The 22,817-nt window shown below is 39.6% G+C and overlaps 5 protein-coding genes across 7 annotated transcripts in view; 2 read left to right on the top strand and 3 right to left on the bottom strand.

The window, feature by feature from the left end:
• Positions 1-2,058: 2,058 nt before the first annotated feature.
• Positions 2,059-11,131, top strand: hid1a (HID1 domain containing a). Its single transcript, XM_032537591.1, has 19 exons — positions 2,059-2,289; positions 2,960-3,109; positions 3,960-4,130; positions 4,448-4,564; positions 5,193-5,299; positions 5,420-5,536; positions 6,118-6,325; positions 6,413-6,469; positions 6,555-6,695; positions 6,784-6,874; positions 6,971-7,122; positions 7,218-7,296; positions 7,506-7,670; positions 7,816-8,043; positions 9,623-9,774; positions 9,851-9,937; positions 10,021-10,112; positions 10,240-10,398; positions 10,480-11,131. Exons 1-19 carry the CDS (start codon positions 2,224-2,226, stop codon positions 10,541-10,543), a joined length of 2,403 nt encoding a protein of 800 aa, XP_032393482.1. The 5' UTR covers positions 2,059-2,223; the 3' UTR covers positions 10,544-11,131.
• Positions 11,132-12,045: 914 nt separating this feature from the next.
• On the bottom strand, positions 12,046-15,413 carry LOC116703029 (proton channel OTOP2). Of its 2 annotated transcripts, XM_032537593.1 has the most exons (8): positions 15,025-15,413; positions 13,836-14,224; positions 13,594-13,730; positions 13,429-13,487; positions 13,233-13,357; positions 12,365-13,158; positions 12,175-12,274; positions 12,046-12,124 (listed from the first exon to the last, which is right to left on the bottom strand). In XM_032537593.1, the coding sequence occupies exons 1-8, from the start codon at positions 15,354-15,356 to the stop codon at positions 12,099-12,101; spliced, it is 1,962 nt and encodes a 653-aa protein (XP_032393484.1). In that variant the 5' UTR covers positions 15,357-15,413; the 3' UTR covers positions 12,046-12,098. The 2 variants fall into 2 exon arrangements, with proteins under 2 accessions (XP_032393484.1, XP_032393483.1); XM_032537592.1 differs by having other exon boundaries at positions 12,051-12,274.
• Positions 15,414-16,363: 950 nt separating this feature from the next.
• Positions 16,364-18,007, top strand: amn (amnion associated transmembrane protein). The gene has a single exon (XM_032538246.1). The coding sequence runs from the start codon at positions 16,470-16,472 to the stop codon at positions 17,883-17,885; it is 1,416 nt and encodes a 471-aa protein (XP_032394137.1). The 5' UTR covers positions 16,364-16,469; the 3' UTR covers positions 17,886-18,007.
• A 64-nt stretch (positions 18,008-18,071) lies between these two features.
• On the bottom strand, positions 18,072-20,499 carry LOC116703176 (tripartite motif-containing protein 16-like protein). Its single transcript, XM_074783883.1, is given in 13 exon segments — positions 18,072-18,447; positions 18,449-18,818; positions 18,919-18,969; positions 19,147-19,161; positions 19,254-19,377; positions 19,379-19,435; positions 19,635-19,648; positions 19,651-19,778; positions 19,780-19,861; positions 19,972-20,029; positions 20,032-20,261; positions 20,264-20,417; positions 20,419-20,499. Coding segments are annotated over 13 exon segments (1,602 nt in total). The 3' UTR covers positions 18,072-18,209.
• A 934-nt stretch (positions 20,500-21,433) lies between these two features.
• Positions 21,434-22,817, bottom strand: part of ush1ga (Usher syndrome 1Ga (autosomal recessive)) — a 7,588-nt gene continuing 6,204 nt past the window's right edge. For both annotated transcript variants that reach the window (XM_032538008.1, XM_032538007.1), the window contains one exon: positions 21,434-22,817. This exon is cut by the window's right edge. The gene's annotated coding sequence lies outside the window, so the exon portion shown is untranslated.

Here is a 22,817-nt window from a genome sequence, read left to right on the forward strand (position 1 = left end):
CCGGCATGAAAGTGATCTCCTAAACAATATATATTTAGGTAAGATTATTTGGCAAAAAATGTAATGTCAGCATGAGAGTGTGGCCATTTTTCCTGATACAAGTCTTTAAGCTCTTTACCCAATCATACTGTAAACAGCAGTTAAAACAGATGGAATAATATTAAGATACAAGACGCAATTTTAAATCCTATTTTGCCCCATTTGTCACTACTTACGACACCTGAGATCCAGTTGCAATCTTGACTTCATCTCATAATTTCCCATTTCTTTATGAGCTCATAGTAGCCAGCAGCTAATAAGGCAACAATTCATGTTTTTTGGGGGGGTTTGGACAAAGTCAGTTGTGTTGACATCTACCTAAAAATGTTCCTTATGAAAAGTTAAGGAAGGACAACTTTTTGCCCAGCTTCTTCAGTATTACTATGTTATATCCCCTGATAGCGGTTTGTACCTCTGAGTCCCACGCATCTCGGCCTGGCTCAGGAGAGAGAGGATGAGCTCTGTTTTGCCTTTTGGCTTGAGGCACCAGGTGGCCACTCTCCTCATCACCACCGCTGTGCTGCCGTTTCCTGTTTGGGTGCAAGCACATAAATACAGGAATTTAAAACACATACATTAATATTATTATATATATATATAAAAAATCATCACATTGCGGCTCGCATGTGTGACCACTGATCATTTGTTACAAACCGTGGTAATCAACATTTTTAAATGGCTGCTGCACAGTAACGTTACTCCAACATTTGTTTCGAGCAATATCTCATCAGTTAGCGTTACATATTTGTATTGTAGGCCTCGCTTACCTATTTTCAGTCAACATATGATGACGCTAACTCAATCTCGACGAGTTTCCTTTGTATATGTTCTGACCAGACGGGGATCCGACCGGTTGACGACTTGTTAACGTTAGCTTTTTTTCTGTCGACCGATGGCCTATCACCTGAGTTAGCTAACTAATATTTCCTGACTAGCCAATCATGTTGAATATTGATGTGATACTATTAATCATTTTAGCACCACTAAAAGAATGATATGTTATAAGTAACTAGCAAAGCACACCACTTAAAGTAAGTAGCTATTAATTTGCATAAACACAGAGCTAGCATTAAGCTAGCGAGGTTAGTTAAAAAGCCAGTCACAAATGCTAACGTTAGGTTACAAGCTAACTAGCTAGCTACACCGCTAGCTAACACTCTTAGCACCTAATTAGCGGACCACAGGACATATTGCAGAACAATAGCCTTGTTTCTTTGATAACAATGTAACAAGCCAGAGCCAGAGTAAAATTACACCTCTAGCTAGCTAGCTAGCCATAATAACCACTGCCAACCGCGGCTGTTGTGTTTACATGGCAATGCGGCTGCGCGAAGACTTTTAATGGTGCTTTCAAACGCTGTCGGGAAATATTTTTATGTTGTGCTATAGTTGGACAATCAGAGAGGAGTTTTCTGTGGCATCAGAGAGGGAAAAGGTATCGTGCGCCAGGCATGATGACCACAATAGTAATTGAAATGATGAAGACCATTACTTTTTTTTTTATAGGTTACACGTATGCAATACGTTCAAGCTACGCTACGATGCAGTCAACCTTATAGGATTACTGGTGTAGCGGTTTTTATGGTGTCTGTCTTGTGTATCTTTTTTATGGACCGTGAGTCTTATAATAAAGACTATCTATCTCATACGGTTAAAGTAGGGGCTCATGGGCAGCACTTTAATTTGTTCCTGCTTAATTAGGCAGCAATCGACCAATATTGTGTCCTGTATGACACAATGTTAATTTCCCCAAAAGATGTCGGCGTGTCCAACAACAATACAATACATTACAGCTGAAGGTAATTATTTGAAAATACAGCGAACTGTCTTCATAAAAACAGATCTAAAATGCAACAGAAAGTGAGCTGCAGCCCATATTTTCATAAAACCGTTATGGCTATTTTATACCAAAGTATGGAACATTTTCCAGTCTACGGAAATTAAAACAAATTATAGAGTGATGTATAGCCTATACTGCAGGTAAAAATACTGGAACAAAACACCCAATCTAACCGAATGGTTGACGTCTTCCCAACCCGGAAGTTACACCCTGTAGTTGCAGGTCCAGCCAGCCAATAGAGTAAAAAAACGCCTCCACCAATGACTCAAACGAAGGACTGAGGTGAGATTAACCAGGGATCCTCAGCAGCAGCGGTCCTGTTAGTATAAAGGAAAATAATCGCAATGGGCAGCACCGACTCAAAATTGAACTTCAGGAAAGCAGTGATTCAGCTGACAACCAAAACACAGGTATGTGCGCGTCCATACAGCCGAATAAAGGATTAATTAGAGAGACAGTGTGTCGATGAGCGCGCCAGAGAGCATCACCGAGGAGATGAGATAACGCGGATGATTTGGTAGCAATAATACAAAAGTCTTATGTTGTATGTGCAGTTTTATACTCACAATCATTTACTCAGCATAATCGAAATGTTTATAAGCTCGGTGTAGAAAGGCTGCATGCACTGTAGCTACCCCAATATGTCGTGTTTTTCATGGAATATGTAATGGTCGGTTCTGCAATGCAGAATACCATTATGTGTTTCTCTATTCTGGCTGTTTATATTTAGTTTTTTATTATAAAACAAGCAACGGTGTAGCTAAATCAAAACTGATGACGTAGATTGGCAGTGACCACGTTTGCAGATGCGGCAGGTGGACTGTGCTTATTAGACCTCTGTGCCAGATAGTGTTTTCTCACTGCTGCTAGAATTGAGGTTGTGTTTACATTGCCATTAGGTAGGCCTTGGATGAGCTAGAAGACCAAACAACCTTGTATGCATTATGATGAAAAAGGGCAACATTATATTTTAATGCAATGCAAGATCAAGCGGGCCATTGTATTTCAAATGGAAATGCCGCACAATGCGCCATTAGGGTCAGATAAAGGGGAATTGAAAAGTAAATATGTTTTCTACAGCCTGTGGAAGCCACAGACGATGCCTTCTGGGACCAGTTCTGGGCAGACACCACCACCACGGTCCAGGATGTTTTTGCGCTGGTGCCAGCTGCAGAGATAAGAGCTGTTCGAGAGGAGTCCCCCTCCAATTTAGCAACCCTCTGCTATAAGGTACACACTGTATGAACTGTTTATGCATCTGTGTAATACAAAGTTGTTTATGAGATGAGAGTGCACAGGGACACTCCTTGCTTTGAGGCAACATCATGGAATATGGAATGTTGTTTGTTCGAGCCCAGCACAGGAGTCTGTCAGCAAGGCACTGCCTCATGCTCTCAGATGTGGGAATAAGTGAGTCAACTCCCTTCCTTTCCCTTCACTTCCCGTCTCTTGGTACCAGCTTCCGTTTGAAGCTGCCTATCAGAAACTAAACAGACATACAGCGTACTTACAGCCTAATTAAATACAGAGGAGATGAGAGCCTCTGAATCAAGCTGATTCAAAGTGGTTTTCACCTATTTTTAAACCCAGTCTGCTATATGCTGTTGATAACATTTAAACAATGAGTCATTTTCAAAAGTAAATCTTTGTTAACATGTCCCCATATAATGTAGACATCAGTGTACTTCCCAGTGTAAATGATATTAAGTACTTTAATGAAAAATGTATGAGATTCTGCAGTTTATTGACATCTTTGTTCTCCACAAACAATATCATTAGTGTACACTGTCCAGTTGATGGTATAGTGAAATAATACGATATTGTTAGTGGATGTATGCTCACTAAATGGTTAATGAAACAAGTCTAAGAAACTAAGGCGATTGTTATGGTACTGTGCATGTTGACTGGGTAATTCCTCATTAACTGACTGAGAAAGCAACAGTAAGAAAATAGGAACCAATGTTGTTGTAAAATAATTGGAGTATTAAAATTGAAATTAAAATTTCTGGCTTAGCAGAGGTTTCCATACCACACATGCTCACTCTCACGTGCCTCCTGATCATTTTTCTTGTCTCATCAGGCCGTGGAGAAGCTGGTACAGGGTGCGGAGTCTGGTTGCCCCACAGAGAGGGAGAAGCAGGTGATCCTGAACTGCACACGCATCCTAAGCCGCATCCTTCCCTACATCTTTGAGGACCAGGACTGGAGAGGATTCTTCTGGTCGACCGTGCCAGGTGCTGGGCGGGCTGGGGTGAGTGGGCGCAGGAAATGAAAACCTACTTGCAAAAACATGAAGACTAACACTTTTTATCAGACGGTGTTGCTGAAATCTTACTTTGAAGTTCAAACACACATCATTCACTCAGTTGATCAGCTAAATTGGTTTCCTCATTCCAGATGTTAGGAGTTTTAGAGCAAGCAGGAAATATCAGCTGTACTGAGCCCTTTGCTTCCAGGCCATGAACACTTTTTTCCATTTTACAATTTAAGTAATTTCTCTCAATGAATGCTAAAGAATAATAGTTAGCATCTGAATCTAGTCTCATACATTGTGTCCATCCTTTCCAGACAGATGAGCTGGATGATGATGACGGAGCACGACCACTGGCAGAGTCACTGCTCCTGGCTATTGCTGACCTGCTCTTTTGTCCTGACTTCACGGTGCACAGCCATAGGAGAAGCCCTGTGAGTACCCAGTGTCCTGTCACCTGTGCAAGTGTAGTCATCTCATCACCCTTCAGCAAAATTAGTAATTGCTGACACATTATGATAATAGCTGGAAAAATGGAAACATGATCTATTTTGATCAATAAAGACGACTGTTTCCTTCTTCCGGGTCTAAAGTTGGCCAACTAACCTGTCACTCTAGTTTCTATTGAGACTAGAAAGAGATCGTGAAACCCTGTCGTTCTCACCAGAATGAATCGCTCATCCCTAATGAGCAAGAAAGTGTGAAACTTTATTTACAGTGAATGCTCTTTGGGTGTTTAAACTCCCCTAGTTAACTGTAGTATACTATGTTGCTCATTATTTCACCATCAGTTCTAAATTTCCTGCTATACTTTATCATGGACAAAAAGATCAGATACAGTTCCTAAAGGAAGTTATAAAAAACTAAAGTATGCCTTAACTACAAGGATCAGAAAACACTTAAGATACAGTATTAAACAGCCTAATATGTAATTTAGGTTAGGGAACTTGTTGGAGAAAGAATAGACAATGATTTCCAATGTGATTGAACACATGTTCTGAGAAATGTCGAACCTGCCCTTTAATTAAAATAATTTATGAATGTTTTTGCAACCACATCCAGGATTCGGTAGAAAACATGCAGTCTATAGACAGCTGTGAATACATCTGGGAGGCAGGGGTGGGCTTTGCACAGTCGCCCCCTCTAAACTACATCCATGATCTGAATAGGTAAGTCAGCGGGCTGCATGCCTTGGCACCATCTGTAGCACTAACATGATTTAATCTCTTATTTGTATGTGTTTTACTCTTTTCTGTCCCCCTATGCATTTTTTCACTGATCCTCTTCAGGACAGAATTGCTGAGATTGTTACTGACCTGCTTCTCTGAGGCCATGTACCTGCCTTCTTCATCGGACAACAATGTCCTCAACCCTTGGGTGACATTCTTCTGCTCCGCAGAAAATAGGTAACGGGCAAACATGATGATGTGCATCCACCCAACCATCAAGTGAATTTCTATTATAATTTTGTAATGCCACCTGATGTAAAAATTTGATTGGATTACATGAATGTGATTGGCTTAATTGATAAATGAATGATTAAACATTAATTTGTCCTTGGCAGAGTATGCAAGAATTGTTGTTTGACCCCAAAAAAACAAACAAAGATCTGGTACTAGTTTTTGTTCAGCTTTTTAACCAGATTTCATGGTTTTCATCCCAAATTGAGTTTGCTCAGTGATCATAGAGATGGCTTGTAGATCACTTGTCAGTGAAGTATTGATGACATTTCCTAAATAAAAGCTTATAAGTGGACCTTGAGTTAAGATATTTTTTTGTCAACCTACTGATTCTATATTTTATGCTTACACATAATTTTAAATAAATGTAGATATTATGTGCATATGCATTTAGATAAACTGTCTTTATTGACTAAAATATGAGAATTCATTACAAATTACAGTATATTATAATTTTCATTAAAATGTTTAGCATGAAAAAATTATTGTATGATTCTCCAACATGGTCTTCATGTCTTTTTCCCTAGACATGCCCTGCCGCTGTTCACCTCTCTACTGAATGTGGTGTGTGCCTATGATCCAGTGGGCTACGGCATCCCGTACAACCACCTGCTCTTTTCTGACTACCGGGAGCAGCTGGTGGAGCAAGCTGTACAGATCCTCATTGTGACGCTGGAGCATGACGGAGGGCTTCCTCACCAGACCCCCTCCCCATCCAGCATGGAGGAACAAGAGGTACGACACCAACACCTCCTCAAAGAAATAAATCCCGATGACTGTTTAGCATGTGTCATTCAAATACATCTCTTTTTCTTTGTAAAGTCTGCAGGCCCTGAGAACCTCTTTGTGAATTATTTGTCAAGGATCCACAGAGAGGAGGTATGCGATTATCATTTGTATAAAATACATGAAGATTTTCACTGTAAAGATATCAAAATGACGCCTTCTGTCTTTCCAATGGCAGGATTATGACTTTGTGCTGAAGGGCTTAGCTCGTCTGTTGACCAACCCTTTGACTCAGACTTACCTGCCTAACTCTACCAAGAAGATCCAGTTCCACCAAGAGCTGTTGGTTCTTTTCTGGAAGCTTTGTGACTTCAACAAGGTTAGAACAAAGAACTAAAATGAAGAGTTTCTTTGATCAAGAGTGTGTGCTTTTATTAAACAAAATCTCATTTGTGTTCTAACGACAGAAGTTCCTGTTTTTTGTCCTGAAGAGTAGTGATGTGCTGGATATTCTGGTTCCTATACTCTTCTACCTGAATGATGCCAGGGCTGACCAGTGTGAGTCACCGCCCAGTGTTTTCAGTTTTCTTGCACCCAACAAGCCTCAACTATGCATATCATTTTTTGATCTTTTGATGTGTTTTATGGCTGCAGCCCGTGTTGGACTCATGCACATTGGAGTGTTCATTTTGCTGCTGCTGAGCGGGGAGAGAAATTTTGGCGTGCGCTTGAACAAGCCCTACTCCGTCCATGTGCCTATGGACATCCCAGTGTTCACAGGCACTCATGCTGACCTGCTTATAGTGGTGAGTGTCTACTATGTTACATCATGATGTTTGTTTATTGGTGGCAAATTAAGATACAGTTAATGCTCACAGCTGTCCCTGTGTTTGTTTTGTAGGTGTTTCACAAGATTATCACCACCGGCCACCAGCGTCTCCAGCCTCTGTTTGACTGCCTACTCACCATTGTTGTAAATGGTGAATTGCTTTGGCGCCATCTGTCTGGCAATGTACACATTTTATTTGCAACGTTAATTACTTAAAAGTAATAAAATAAATAAATAATTACTTAAAAGTTTGACATCCCATAAGAAAAAAAGATGCCACTTAATTAAAAATAAAAATGCCTGTTATTGAGTTATTTATTTAAGTACACAATCACCTTCTTAACATTTCTCTTTCTGCAGTGTCTCCCTATTTGAAGAGCCTGTCCATGGTGGCAGCCAATAAACTGCTCCACCTGCTGGAAGCCTTCTCTACCAGCTGGTTCCTTTTCTCTGTAGCCCAGAACCATCACCTTGTGTTCTTCCTTCTTGAGGCATTCAACAATATCATCCAATACCAGTTTGATGGTAAGAAAAAGCTGACGTCTTACAGAATTCGGGGCTTGTATGGATTTGCTTTCTCTTTTTTTGTGTTTTTAAGATCAAAGTATGTGAAGGAACTTTGTTACTTTTGCTCATTTAGTAAATCTGTCCCTCTTTCTCTCACTTCCAGGAAACTGCAACCTGGTGTACGCCATCATCCGCAAACGTAATGTGTTCCACCAGTTGGCCAACCTGCCCTCTGATCCTGCTTCCATCCAGAAGGCTTTGCAGAGGAAGAGGAAGTCTCCAGATGTAATTTCCCGCACTAGCTCACAGGAAACTGTATCCATGGAGGGCTCTCACCCTGCTGTGCCAGCAGAGCCTGGTACACTGAAGACCAGTCTGGTCGCTATACCAGGTACTGACTCTGTATGCTATTTGAATTTGAATGTTATTTTATTTGGGATGATACAATTTTACATTGTTCCAAAACAGAGAATGAAACTCATGTGCTTTACAGAGAGTTTAAATCTATTAATAATTTCCAACTTTTCCTTCTCTAGCCTGGCTTTACATGTAGGCCTACAGTGTAATGAAAATATACAGCTTTCACTATCACAAAACCACGATACACTACATATGGAAATACATTAAAACACACATCACACAATACACATACCACAATACACCTTGGTAATTTACAGCACAATTCTCTAAAAGTGGGTACAACTGTAGTAAGCTTTTAGCACTTAACATTGTTAATGTTGTAAAAGACCTTTATATTTGGAAATAATATGGACGTTACTGATTAAATTAAAATACAGCTAATTGGTCAACTTACTGTACTTTTATACAAATTACTCCTATCTCTTGACTTTGGGTAGATGTTTATCATGTACACAAGCATACAGTACATTAAAGAAACCCTATTATACTCCTTTTTAGTTTCATATTTGTAGTCTTGTCTCCACACATTCAACTTAATTTTCAACGTCACTTACACGGCAATATTGTTTCTCTTATCATGGCAACCGCAATTTAAAATTCCTTTTGTTTGACGGCATTTTACTTACTCAGTCTACCATATTTTCATTGTCTATTTCTTGCCTGTATTTCTTGCCTTGTATTTCTTTCGTGCTTACTTGTTTGTGTGTTATTGTTTTTTTTTGCTGTTGCTGCTATGCTGCTACTGTAACGACAGAATTTCCCCGTCGTGGGATGAATAAAGTATAATCTAATCTAATCTAGAATAAGTTTACATGCATTCTGGTCAGCTGGCCAACTTTGTTGTAATTGGCCAACCTAATTCAAACTGGGCAGGCTGTGCTCGCTCAGGCAGCACCAATGGGCAGCACATTTGAAAAACTGGGCTGGCTTTCTCAATCAGTGACATCATTGATTGAGGAATTTTAAGCGAGCCGTTCTAAGGCAGTTGAAAAAAAGTACTGTCTCTGGGAGAAAAAGCTCCATTTGGAGTGAAATGTGTTTTTTGTAATTTATACATGTATTACATACACAAAAATGTAACACACTAAAAGATGGGACATTTCCAGAAAAGCATAATAAGGGCTCTTTAAGCACCTGAAGAGAACTATAATTTTCTAACTAAGAGGACTGACAAATGTATATGCTTGCATTAGTAAAAATAGAATAAATAGAGTATTGATTGTAGGGCTGTTTTCAGCCATGGATTTGTTGCGTTAGCATCTTTTTACAACAGAAAGAAAGTGTAGAATTCACTCAAAATAAACTGCCTATATTCATGTTAAAAAAGAAACATGTTACAGAGTGCAAGGGTGTGGCTCACTGATGTGTTTTTAGCACTATGGAACAGAGTAATAAGCTACAGAATATGTCAGGTTTTTTATACACAGACAATACTTTTCTTTCTTTATTCTGATCTTTTTGTGGGATTTGTTGACAAGAAAAATAAAGAAAATGACCAGACTTATCGTGAAAATAGTGATTGGTTTCCTGCGTTTCATGGCTTCCTGCAGGCATTGATAAACTGACCGAGAAGTCCCAGGTGTCAGAGGATGGCACCATGGTGTCAGTTTCAAAGGGAGACCCCACACACACAGCCCACTCAGACCAAACTGCAGTGGCCGGTACCAGTGACACAGAGTCAAACTCAGGTCGAGAAAATGAAGTAGGTGCACATGTTTTTACGCATGTTTGTTTAAAAGCATATGCATAATAGTTAATCTATTTCTTCACAATGTCAGGATGTTTTCTACACTGAATCAGAAATGGAGAGAAGACGTTTGTCAAGTGCGTCTTCAACATCATTTTGGGCTCCCACACAAGAATGGGTCAGTAACTTCTTTTGCCCTTATCCAATGTTGGATATTTTGTTGAACGTGTTCATGATCTGGATTTATCTTCTTTGTCCCAGGTCCACTCATGGAAGTGTAAACTACCTCTGCAGACTATCATGCGACTTCTACAAGTGCTAGTTCCCCAGGTGGAGAAGATCTGCATTGATAAGTATGTAAACAATTCTATGTTGGTTAGCATGTAAAAGTCATCTTATTTTTTTTAAGATAGAAAAAAATATATGCTATATATATATATATATATTACCTTTTCAAAGTGTGCTCACGTTCCACTGCAGGGGTCTGACAGATGAATCAGAGATTCTGAAGTTTCTCCAGCATGGCACATTAGTGGGCCTGCTGCCAGTCCCTCACCCTATCCTCATCAGAAAGTATCAGGCCAACGCAGGCACTGCCATGTGGTTTCGAACGTACATGTGGGGTGTCGTCTATTTGCGGTGAGTAAGCCATAAGAACTGAGCATTGTTCAAACAATCATTTATTCACATTGCCTAAACACTAAGCTCTTGTTTTTCTAGCAATGTGGACCCTCCTATCTGGTATGACACTGATGTCCGCCTTTTTGAGATTCAGAGGATGTAGACAGAAGACTACAAATGGGACTGTTCAACTCCAGGGTTCCTCCTCCCTTCAGTATGTGCTGCTTTCCCAATAAACCTCCCTGTGTTTAACTTTCCACTGTAATCAACATCACAATGTGTGCAGCACCGACTTGGGTAGGAGAATCACTTCGACTTGTGAGGTAGAGCTATTGCTCAAGGTGTTTGAATTATCAATATTGTCCATAAACTGTATACATTTAAGACCACAGAATGTCTAGAGCGTTTTCTGAAGACTGAGGCTCTTTTCTTGGCAGCATAGAAATGAACGAGAATATAGGCACATTTTTCAGCCAAACTTGTTACCAGAGGCTTGTAAGATATCCTGGATGGCACATTATTGGTGTTTCACATTATTTGTCGTACTTGCCATACTTTGAAGTGAACTGTTATGGTTGTAATTTGTGAAAATGTAACTACAGGATCGGAGACAATTCTACAGATTGTTTTTATTTATATGACCAGGTTTAAGTTTGGATCTGGCTGGCTGTGCTTACACTGCTTAATGTTGGAAATTGTATTTTACGTAAATTATCCTGAAATATATATATATTGATATGCATCTAAGAAATTCTGTGTTGGTTGAATTACTGAACTGTGCTTCAATGAGGAATCTCAATTGCTGTGAAACTTTAAGCATGGGTCACTATTACACTGAACCATATGGGTCCTAACCAAAACTAAAAGTCAAGTTAAATTGATGCTTAATATCCATATTAAATTGCACAGCTATGGTCTTTAAGGCATTATCCTGGTTTTATTATCTGTATGTAGCTTGGCCCCAACACGTGTCAAGTGCAAGCTGCCCCCATTCCATCATAATCACTAGATCTCTCTCCAGCAATCAGTCAGTTAAGGTTTTTATTATATTTACTTTTATGGAGCACATTTACACTGCCACAATTAAAAGCCGGCACTTCTTTCCAGAAATCTCTACACCAGCATATACCCTATATTTGGAATGATAGACCAATTACTGCTGTGAATTTTTGAGCAACCATTTGCAGCTTTGCTAATTTCTTATTTGACCACCAATGTGATGTCCAAAGGGGTTGCTCAACAAATCTTAAGAAAAATGAGTCGATTAACAGCAAAGGACATAATCAAAAATGTTTGACAGTTTTTCCTGTAATGTAATTTTGTGAATTACCGGCTACCCCTTATGCCCTTTAAAAATAACCCAATTTAAGGAATAACTTAATATGTACCCTAGTTTTATTTCACCTTAAGTGGTCACAAGCCATTATTGCTCATTTAAAAAAAAAAAAAATGTTTTTGTCCACTCGATTTAAAAATAGTTACTGTCCATTACTGAATTGATAGTTTGACCAATGAAATTTCATGGTCAAATAATCACTTTTAAAAAAGGCATACTGCCTGTAATGTGCAGCACATTAAATACAACACCCTCTTAAATATAAAAATTCTAAATGTTAGCCAACTGACAAGTAATAATGACACTTTTTCCTTTAAAGTTAAAATTTAATAAATTCAATTTAAATATTTAATAAAATAGATCATAAAAATTCTCTCCATGCTCAAATTAACAGATTAAGAACACCTCAAAGAGACTGGCGACAGAGTGCATGCGGTAGAAGATTCCAAAAGGAAGTCCGATATTCACAATGGTCGCCCACATTGTGAATGTGTAGAATTTTATCTCGATGGGATGAGCAAACTGGGGACGAGCACCGAAGGCAGGCATGATCCACAGCTGAGTGTAATAAGCAAGACACATTAACAGGAAAACATACTGTTATTGTTGCAATAATAGTTAAAGAAAATAAGCATAAATACAACTTACAATAACGTTACCAAGCAGCAAAAAGGCACAGACTTCCTTCAGCACTCTTCTTTTCCATGGTGGCTTACCACAACTTGACGTCAGGAAGTAGCTGGACTTGCGGCTCTTCAGGACAACGCTCATCTCATGTTCCTGGATGGCATGAGCATTTGTGTGCAAAGCTGCTTCCTGCATCACACGGAAGGGCTCCCGATGGAGGCCTTCGATGATAAAATAGTTCTGCAGGCTGAGCTGGAGCACCATCAGCACGGCCCAGAATAGGTTGAGACTTTTCAGGTACCCTTGGGCTCCCGTTGCCACCTCAGCCACGATAGAAAAATAGCTGATGATGAACTGCCCCAGTGAGGCTCCCACAAGCAGCCCCACATCCAAGCTGCGAGTTGGGTTTTTCTCCCATACGTGTTCTCTGTGGTCCAGCCTGTAGATGATGCAGCCAATCACAGTGGAGAGGCACATCATGCTCACTATTACTATATTCATAATAAAATGAATCAGCAGAGCATGGTTTCTCTTCTCGTCCTCTTTTAGTATGTCCACCTTGTACACTATGAATGTTACAACTCCTACCACCACCAGGAGTATTCCTGTAACAGGTCCCAAACACACATCCTTTGGACGGAATTTAACACTATAGTGGCTGTGATCATCCACAATCCGACCAACGTTTTTCCACATGACATAGGTCATAGCCGAAGCAAAGAGGCTGTATTCTATGTTGAAGGGGTACAGGTAGTAGGAAGCTTCTTTGAATGTGTCACACATTGAGTGGCTGCACGTACACTTCACATAGCTGGCTGAAATGGAAAATTGTGTGTTTTTTGCCTGCATGAACCTGATTATAGTTGAAAAACAAACTATGACTGAATACCTTTGTACATCTTCTGTGAGACACTGACATTTAGATCAGGGATCTCAGTCTGGTGAATGGATTCCTCAGTAACAGCTGTCATCCACACCACCAGGTTAGTTGAAAGCGTAAGAGTAAGTCCACACCTGGAAAAGTGAAAATGTGAGTGTCCAAGACTAAAAAAGTAACTTTTCAGTGAGTAAAGAAAATAATTTACCTTGTTAAATTTGTGTGTAGCTCCACACAGTCCTTTGCATGAATCCATAAGAAGTATGTCTAAAACAGGTTTTGTAAAGGTTGTGTTAAGTTTAAAACTCATCCAAAATTACAACTGATATAGTCTTGCAATGCAACAAGCTTGATGTTTTTAAAATGCAACAACCTGGACAAACAGAAACACGGCTTGTACAACAGGGAAGGCAACTTTAACAGCGGAATCACAGTGAAGGTAGCCCACATAAGAAGCAATCTTGAAGATGTCGATGAGGAAACTGAGAAACCCAAACAACAGAAGTCCAGCTGAAATATAAGCATGTTAAGTGATTAAGCCTTAAAATAACTCTTACCTAAAACAGAGACCCAGAAATTACCCTTATCTAAAACAGAGACCCATAAATGACTCACCTCGGAGCCACACAGGCCCCGCATGTCTATCCTTGAACAAAACTGCTTGATCCTTTCGAGAGGTGAAGACTGTGTAAAACAGAATCCACAACATAGTGAGGAGGAGGAGAATGATAAGGAAGATTTGCCTTTGCTCAGGTGTAATGGCCACAATGTTAAAAGCACTGCCGCTGACCAGAGCGCAGCCCAGGATCAGGATGTTTATGCAGATGATGCCAGACAGGAGCCATCCACCACCATGGTGGGCCCTCTCTACCGTCTCCACATGGCGAACGCTCGCTCTCACACTGGGAGCCTGAGGAGGACTGGGCAAATGTTGGATGTTGTCCATCTGTGCTGCTGTCTCAATATTGGATGGATGGGCCTCAATAACATCATTTGGTGTTTTTCTACAAAAGGATACAAGTCATGAAGTGTTTAAAAGAAACAGCAAAAATCCCATGATGTTTAAGTTAGCTGCAACTGCAAAATACTGCATATTGTAATTTTAGATAATTAAAAACTCAGTTTTAATTTAACCCTCATGTTGTGTTTGGGTCAAATTTGACCCATTTTTTTTTTTCTTTTTTTTTTTAAATCACAAAAAAATAGTCCATCAAAATAAGCGCTGAAAGTCATTAAAAATGTCATAACTTTGAAAAAAAAGCACCCACAACATTGAAAAACTGACAAAAAAGCGATAAGTGTTTTGTGGTTGACGGGAAGACAACACAAGGGTTGAAAGAACCCCTCCAGACATAATTTAACAGGAAGGACACATGCATCTGTTTTTTTTCCACTAGTATACATGCATCTGATGTTTTTTTTGTTAAAGTTGACCTATTTAGCTAAGTTTTTAGAATTTCATTCACTCACTGATTGAAAAATCCAGAATCTGTGAAAATGCAAACATTTGTACTTTAAAAGTTTTACTACAGGACAGGTGCATTGTCCATATCAAGGTTTCCTAAACTAGTTCAACAATAAACATGCAAGTGAAGTGAATTAACACCTTTGACAGTGTCAACTAAGACATCTTCCTAAATGTAGAATTTGTGGCAGGTCTGTTGTAATGAATGGCATTAAATTGTGATGGTGTTCCAAGTGGCCAGGAGCTGAATCTTGAAGCAGATACAGTAGGGACTGTTTTTAAACTGATACACTAAAAATCTCTAGAACAAAAAATAAATTACTACAACTTTAGGCCTACCTAGACATAAGTTTGTTGCAGGTCCTGAGCATCTGTTGAGCAACAGTTCTCATGTTGTCCTCCCGACTGTCACCAAGCAAGGCAGAGCCAGGTCTAAAGGATACTTGGACTTTGTTTATATTATGACAAAGACAAACTGCGTATGAAGAGTGCAGAAAATAAAAAAAAGCTGGAAAACAGAAAGTGGACCAGCGTTCCTCTCTCTGGAGGTCAGATTGCACAGAAGATGGCGCGCCGCACATTGTGCAGTGAACTAAGAACACAGGTGTAATTAATTTCAGCTGATTAGTTACTCGCGTCTCGCCTCGCACCCACAGTGACGCGCGGACCATTGCCAATGGAAGTTCCGAGCACCACCTCTAAAGCAATTCCCGTTTGCCCACGCATTTTATTGTTTTTCCATGTAAACAGCCTCCATGTATGCCTACCTCTCTATTATAGCGTGCTACTGGGGCGCAGGTGAGACACTGCCTCAGGAGAGATTCAGGATCAATAAGGGTGTATGTTTTGATTTTTGATGTGTACTGTATATACCTGTACCAGAAAGCAGAATTACTGCTTTATAAAACCCTGCACCTGCTGACACGAGACATTCAAAACATCCAATATAAAGTTTACAAAAACAAAGCCATTTGATTCCTAACTATATGATGATGTTAAGCAACAGCAAAAGCAGCACATTATAAAAATCATGAAACAGCAACATATTTATAAGTTAATTTAACACCAACAAAATTAAGAAACTTCGCCTACACGATAAAATGTCTCATGCTGTCATGCAATTGTTAAACTTTACATTGAAATCCGTTTTATATGCAACTTAATTGGATATGAAATTAATTTGAATATGTTAAAAGCTACATTCTTACACTTGCTTCCTTAAAAGGCATCTGCTTGTCACTGTACAAAACTATAATATAAAATAATTGTAGTTAAAAAATAATAAATAATAGTTAATGTTATATATGTTAATGTTATAAATGATAACCAGTAGTTTAATAGCATTTCTTATGTACTGCACAGCGAAAACTGAATGGCAAATGGAGCTCAGAGGTTTCCTTCAAAATCATTTCCTTGCAAGGTTAAATAATTGGTGAATGCCTGATAATTGACAGTACCCTGCAGAAATATTGTTTGAAGAAATTGAAAAATAAGGAGAAAAAATAGGAGAATGCCAACATCTGAATAACCACTAATCTCTAGAACATGCAATTCAAATGTGTTCACAAGTGTGCAACATATTCTAATGATTTTCAAACTAAAAAAATTGGAAAAACAGGTCTCTTACTGACAATGTAAATCTTTTACAGGTCACCTGCCTAAGCAGGTTGATGTGGTTCAGAGCTCATCAACTTCACTGGTAAACTGTGTGCAATCATGTGTTAGTCACAAGGTTGGAAACAAAGGTCACCTAATCTTCTCTCAGTTTGTCACAAACATTCAGGATGTTGAAAACACCAGACATGCTTCTTTTCTTCTGTCTTGTTGGGGCAGCGGATGCCCTGCACAAACAGTGGATTCCGGACACCAACTATGAGAATAAGACCAACTGGGATAAAGAAAATGTTCCATGTGGCAACGACATAGTTCAGTTTCCAGCCCAAAGAAAGGTGTCGGTGTTTGTGGAGACCACACATGCTGTCAAGGAGATGAAGCTGCCAGTTGATGGAGAGTTCATCCTGAATTCAGGAGCTGGATTTTATGTTGTCAGAGGACAAGATTTGGGCTGCGGAGCAGGTGTCACGACTCAATTCAAAGATTCAGAGTCTCTCCAGTGGTTTAACCCAGCTCTGTGGCAGGCAGCTGAAACTCTGGATGACCTGCAGCGTGGGAATTTCTTATTCTCAGTCCACGAGGAGAGTGTCCCTTGCCAGTATGATGATGTGGTTTTTAAAGCCCGCTCCTCTTTCAGGGTGGACACCAGCTCCAGTCAGTCTAGCATTCCTGTAAAATCTGTATCTGTGCTGGGGAAGAAGTTTGACAGCGGATCTGAGTTCTCCAATTATCTCAGCTCACGTTCAGGCCTGCTGCAGTTTCAAGGATCCTCTACCTTCTCTATTGGAAACCAAGAGTGTGGGGATCCTTCTGGCTGTGACTGTGGGAATTCTATGAACCATCAGCAGATCTGTAAGAGTGTAACATGTGCCTCTCTGAGCTGTAAGAAGCCTCTTCTCCCCGTGGGACACTGCTGTGATGTTTGTGGTGCCATTGTTACCATCCAATACACCGCTGGGTTCAACCTGCAAACTTACAGGCAACGAATTCATCACCTATTTCTTGTCCTGCCACAATATAATTCCATTCAGCTGGGCATGTCTAAAGTATTCAAGTCACAGCGGCTGATGGGGGTCATCCCTTCTGGTACCTCACCGGAAATCCAGGTGCTTATCGTGGATGGAGAGCAGGGAACACTGTCAGAGGTTCTGGCGAGGGACATAATGAAGGATGCCCATGCTCATGGCCCAAACCTGGGAATCAATGGGGCTGAATTTCAAGCCTCCTCTGGGGGCAGCAGTGGTCAGACTGGTGGTAGTGCTGGGATGGTGGCTGGAGTTGTGTTTGGAGTTTTGATTATGATTACACTCATCATTATCATGGTCGTCCTGATTCGTAAGGGGGTTATTCAAATGCCATCATCAGTGCCTTCTCTGAGCAGCTTCAAGAAAAGCAGCGACGTTACAGACCTTGGTGGGCCTCTTGACCACGGCTTTGATAATCCCATTTTTGACCAGCCAAGCATGCTGCCAGATATTCCTGGTGTGTATGCAACTGAAACAAATAATTCAATCTCCATGACTCAGACTGGTGTACACTTTGTGAATCCAGTTTATGACGAGAATGAAACTGATTTTAATATCTGAAGTTGACTGCAGTAAACTTTAAGAATGTTAATGATTTCCAAAGCACTTTTTTTATCTTGATGATTTTACAAACCCTTCATAAACAATAAATTATATTATAGCTTTATACCAGTTCAGCAAATGGATTTATAATTTCAGACAATAAAGAATTGTTGGCAGACAATTGTGTACTTTTTTCCCCATTCAAGAGCAATTAAGTTGCAGTAAAGCGGCAGTAAATTCCTAACACACCATTGCAGTTACCACTAGATGGTAGTACATTTAACCTTGAATGACATGTACATGAAAAAAAACTCCAAATGTACCCTAACTTTATAGACCTTGTTATGTAACCTCAATAAACATGTATGATCTACTAATTTTTCTTTTCCAAGCTTGCAGTGAAGGCAGATGATCAGTTCTTGCATTATTTGCAATTACTAGAGAAGCTACATGTTCTTTCTTTGACAGCCAGGTTGTGACAAATAAGGGCTCTATGAAATCAGCTGTGTACGTGTGAAGTGACCTCATGGGACCGGTTACATCGTAGAAAGACACAGAGCCTCAGTAAAAGTCGACATAAGCCAATTCTTGACATATCAGTGACATCCAAGGGTTTCACCACACCAGCATGCCAGACAAAGAAACCTTGGCTGTTCCGTCCCAAGCACCAGGAAAAGTCGTTCCAAGTGATGCAGCTGGTGCTTTGCTCTCCCTTACAATGCTTTTGTACATGCCTCCGACGTGCACCCTCCCCACTCAGCTCTGCTTTAAGATAGTGCCTCCTCAGGTAGAGGCTGTCTGAAGTCATTGCCTGGCGCCAATATTGGATGTAACCTGGGTGGTCTGGGTAGCTGTGTTGCTAGGGGTTGGTGTTGGTCAGCTTTCTGTTGACCTCTGTTACACATGGGAAATGATGGGTGGTGTCTGGGTCAAAGGTCAAACTCCTTGTGTCTATGATACAGGGAAACATCATTTGTGAATCATTCATAGGCCAAACGAAACAGTACGATTCGACAAACAGAGAATATAATATATTGAAAAGTACATTTACATTTTAAGAAATCCTCTGGCATCTCAGGAACCAGCAGGGATGAAGGTTGGCACAGAGACTTTAGTACCTAGTTCATCATTTGTCAGAGATTATTTGGTATTTTGGGAACAAAGGATTTATTTTATAATGTACTGAATGTACTTACACATAGAGATTTCTTTTTTGATGTTGCTGAAAAAATAAAGATTAAATAACAGGACTTAAAGACTACAGCCATGCTAGCGGCTTTGTCAGGCAGTGGTGCTGGCATGGCAAAAAAGAGCACATGACAAGATACACTGGAGAAAGCACGTCCCTAAGCCACTAAGTAAGGTAAAGTACAGAATATGATATACACTTACCACTTTTACAGATACATGTCAGTTTTTCCTTGTAGGAGGAGAAGATCAGGACACACAGTTCCTGGGTAGCATCAGCCACTTCTTGGACATGGGAGGTTAAATGGTCCATGTGGTTGACTGCGGTACAGACTAGGCAGGCATACATCTGCCATTCCACCCTTCCACTGTGAGCACTCCTGTAACATGCAAAACAAAAGTAACATGTATCATGATGTGAAATACTGAAGCTGTTAAATGACATGCAATTTTTTTTATCTCTAAACCTCTGTGAATGACGAGATGAAATGCCTGTGTACACTGTCAACAGGCCGGTACCCAGAAAAACAATTCTGAGCTGTCACACATCATACAACACATAAGACTTTTATTTTGTACCTGCAGAAAGTCATCAACTTAACCCTGGACAGTTTGGTCATTTGAGCCAAAGTTTTTGTCAGCACTGTTCTCTGCTCCAGATGTGCTTGGATGCCCTTTTCCTGACTGAGGGCCTGTCTCTGCTCTTCCTCTAGGACCACCGCAGCCTTTTCGGGTCCCCTCTTCGGTTGTCTGCAGCATGGCAAATAGCTGTTAAATGATAACACAACCCTCCTGCACTGAAGACTGAAGGGCCAGAAAGGAAAGCGAAAGAAACATATTTAAACCAGACCATTGTGCAATAAATTAATGTGCAAAATACATATTTCAGTGTCATATCTGCCTATCTAACAAAACTTAATTGAGTCTTTGTTTCTCTGTCGCTTTCCAATTGCTTTCTCAGCTGTTGAGGCACTGAGGTACTGATTTCTTCATGTTGCTTTTCAGCTCAGTCTACAGCACAAACAATCCTCACATATCAAGGCCATTACTGACATGTCCCAATATAATTTGTTACCATCTTTAACATCTTTACCTGGTTCTCACAGTCCAGACACACGCAGCAGCCATCCATCAGACAGAAGCATTGAAGAGGAAGTCGATTAACCTCACAAGTCCGACAGTCTATGTTGTGGAGTGGATCCACAGACGGTGGTTTTGAAATTTGGTGTTTTCTAGATGGGGTCTGAGATGGGCCTCGCAGTAAGAAACCAGAAAGGTCAGGCAGGATTTTAGGTCCTTGCTGGGGCTGTCCATGCATGAGTCACACAACACATCTTGTGGGAGCAGCGTGTCGGTATGGTAAATCCCTTGGTTCCTCATTTTTGTCTGTGTTGTGTTGACTGTCCTTTAAATTCTCCTAATTATTAGTGCTGAGGGCTTCCATGTTTGAGAGTGTTACTCACCTTAAACCTGATTTGGTTGAGCTTTAGGTGGTCACAAGGCCTGCTCCGCATGGCTGCTTTTTTCTGCCTTTCCTAAGATCCAAAGACCCTCAGGGTGCATAAGTAATAATTAGTAAATAATTATTACTTAGTTAAGTAAATAATTGAAAACCACACCTAAGGTACTTCATACTCAGTCAGCAGAGGCATTTTTCAGTTTCTTGCCACAAACCACGTAGAATCATTAAATCCTCCAAAATTCCCAAAATATGTTATAAAGATATGTCCTTGATGTCCGTAAATGGTAGGCCCTAAAAGACTGAGATGTAGCAGTAGTAATCATAAACATATGCGCCTACGCAAATGTACATTATTTTATAAAAAACTACTCAAGATGCAACAGTTCAAAGTTGAGTTTGAATGTTTATTTATTAAACAATAAAGGTGATAAAAAACCGTTGTCTCTTGCTTCTGTCATCAGTAAAGTCTTTGTATAAAATGGTCAGTTTAGCATATGGATACTTTAGTGTAAAAGAGTGGGGGAGAGTCTGACATGGTTGTGACAACAGTGTTATGTAAAAGGCATGGAGATCCAGACCACACCAAGTATCTACAGTAAATAATCCTGACATTGTGTCAGAGGCGTTAGTGAAGATTATCACTATGAATGGTGATGCCAAATGTTCTTAGTATTGAGTATGAGTCCAAAGTAAAAAATAAAAAGATCACGTTCTATTTTCCATTTAATTGTTCAATTATTTTTGTTTTGTTTTTTATTCCCTACGCTATGATCTAAATGTTGTTTTAAAGCCATTTCTTTTCATCTAATTAAGTCTGTAATTCTGGTGGCCACAACTTTGAAATACTATTTATTTTATAACAATATTATGTAAGAGACATGGCGATCCAAACCACGCCAGGTATCTACAGTAAATCTTCTTGACGTTGTGCCATGTAGCACAAAGGCAACAAGGATGCTTGTTTTGTTGTGTGTAAGCATAAGTGAGGATTATCACTATGGCTTAAGACGCCAAATTTTCTGATTATTGAGTATGAGTCAAAATTTGAAGAAAAAATATCACATTCTTTTTTCCGTTTAATTGTTCAATTACTTTTTTTTTTAATCTTCCCACGCTATGATCTAAATGTTGTTTTAAAGCCTTCTGAATGTTTCATTACTTCTAGTGTCTGTAACTCTGGTGGCCACAAATTTAAAATACCAAATATTTAAAAACATCAGAGTCATCCCTAAGAAAATGTGTAATATGTTTGGAATCGTAGAAACATATAGAATCATTAAATCCCACAAAATTCCCAAAATATGATATGAAGACATGCCCTTGATGCCCTTAAATGGTAGATCTGGCCCTGCTTTACAAAGGCACATCCTAATCTGGATATGTTTAATATAAACTACTCTGCAGGTAGGCTCTAGTAAGCAGTGTGCAGTAGGGAGAGCAACATGTATCTATCAGTTTAGAGCAAAAAAAACATTAGTATTTTTTTTTTTAAATTAAAAATCCACCTAAATGTTAAAAGGTTGAGATAGTAGTAGTAAAAAATCTACATATACTCCTGCACAGATGTACATTATTTAAAAAAAAAACTACAAGATACAAACAGTTTGAAGACTGTCATATCATCAAGATTGACATAGTGATATAGAAAGGTTTATAAATCTCCTAGTTTATGGACTGAACATGCAAAATATAGAACTGCAACATGTGTAACTTGTGTAACTTGTGTATTATAAAGTAATCTTAATATACTGGGTTTTCATATAGTTTAAAATACTACAGTAAATCAAAACAGTTATCTTAATGAACAATTGGCCTGCCTTACCAGAGAGCCACACTTGGACTGCCATGGCTCGCTGTATGTAAACATGTACAGAGATGAAATGCTGAGTGGCTCCTCTGGGTGAAAATGTTATTCAGAATGTTGTAATTGAAACTGTTAATACTTAAGTTACACTGAAGTTAATGTCAATGGTATTTTTGACAAAAGACACTTTTAAGCAAATGCACAGGCACGAGCAATGCAGGCACATGAGGTGGTAGGATTTACCCCACAGGGGCAAAAACATTCAGGGGACACAGCCCCCACAATCAGTTCTCTGTTAACTATGCCACATTGCATGCAATGAACATTGCACTCTGTCAAATTGTCTTTTAGTTTGTTTAACCATGCAGTGGAGGGGACTCCAACCAACCGATATACAGAGATTTTTGCAGTGATCCTCTCATAGCTAACGAGACACTGGAAAAGAGTCTCACACTTTTCTCTTCTTGCTTGACATATTCATCTTAACAGTGTCCTT

The sequence above is a fragment of the Etheostoma spectabile genome, chromosome 15, assembly GCF_008692095.1.
Source record: "Etheostoma spectabile isolate EspeVRDwgs_2016 chromosome 15, UIUC_Espe_1.0, whole genome shotgun sequence".
Taxonomy (NCBI): domain Eukaryota; kingdom Metazoa; phylum Chordata; class Actinopteri; order Perciformes; family Percidae; genus Etheostoma; species Etheostoma spectabile.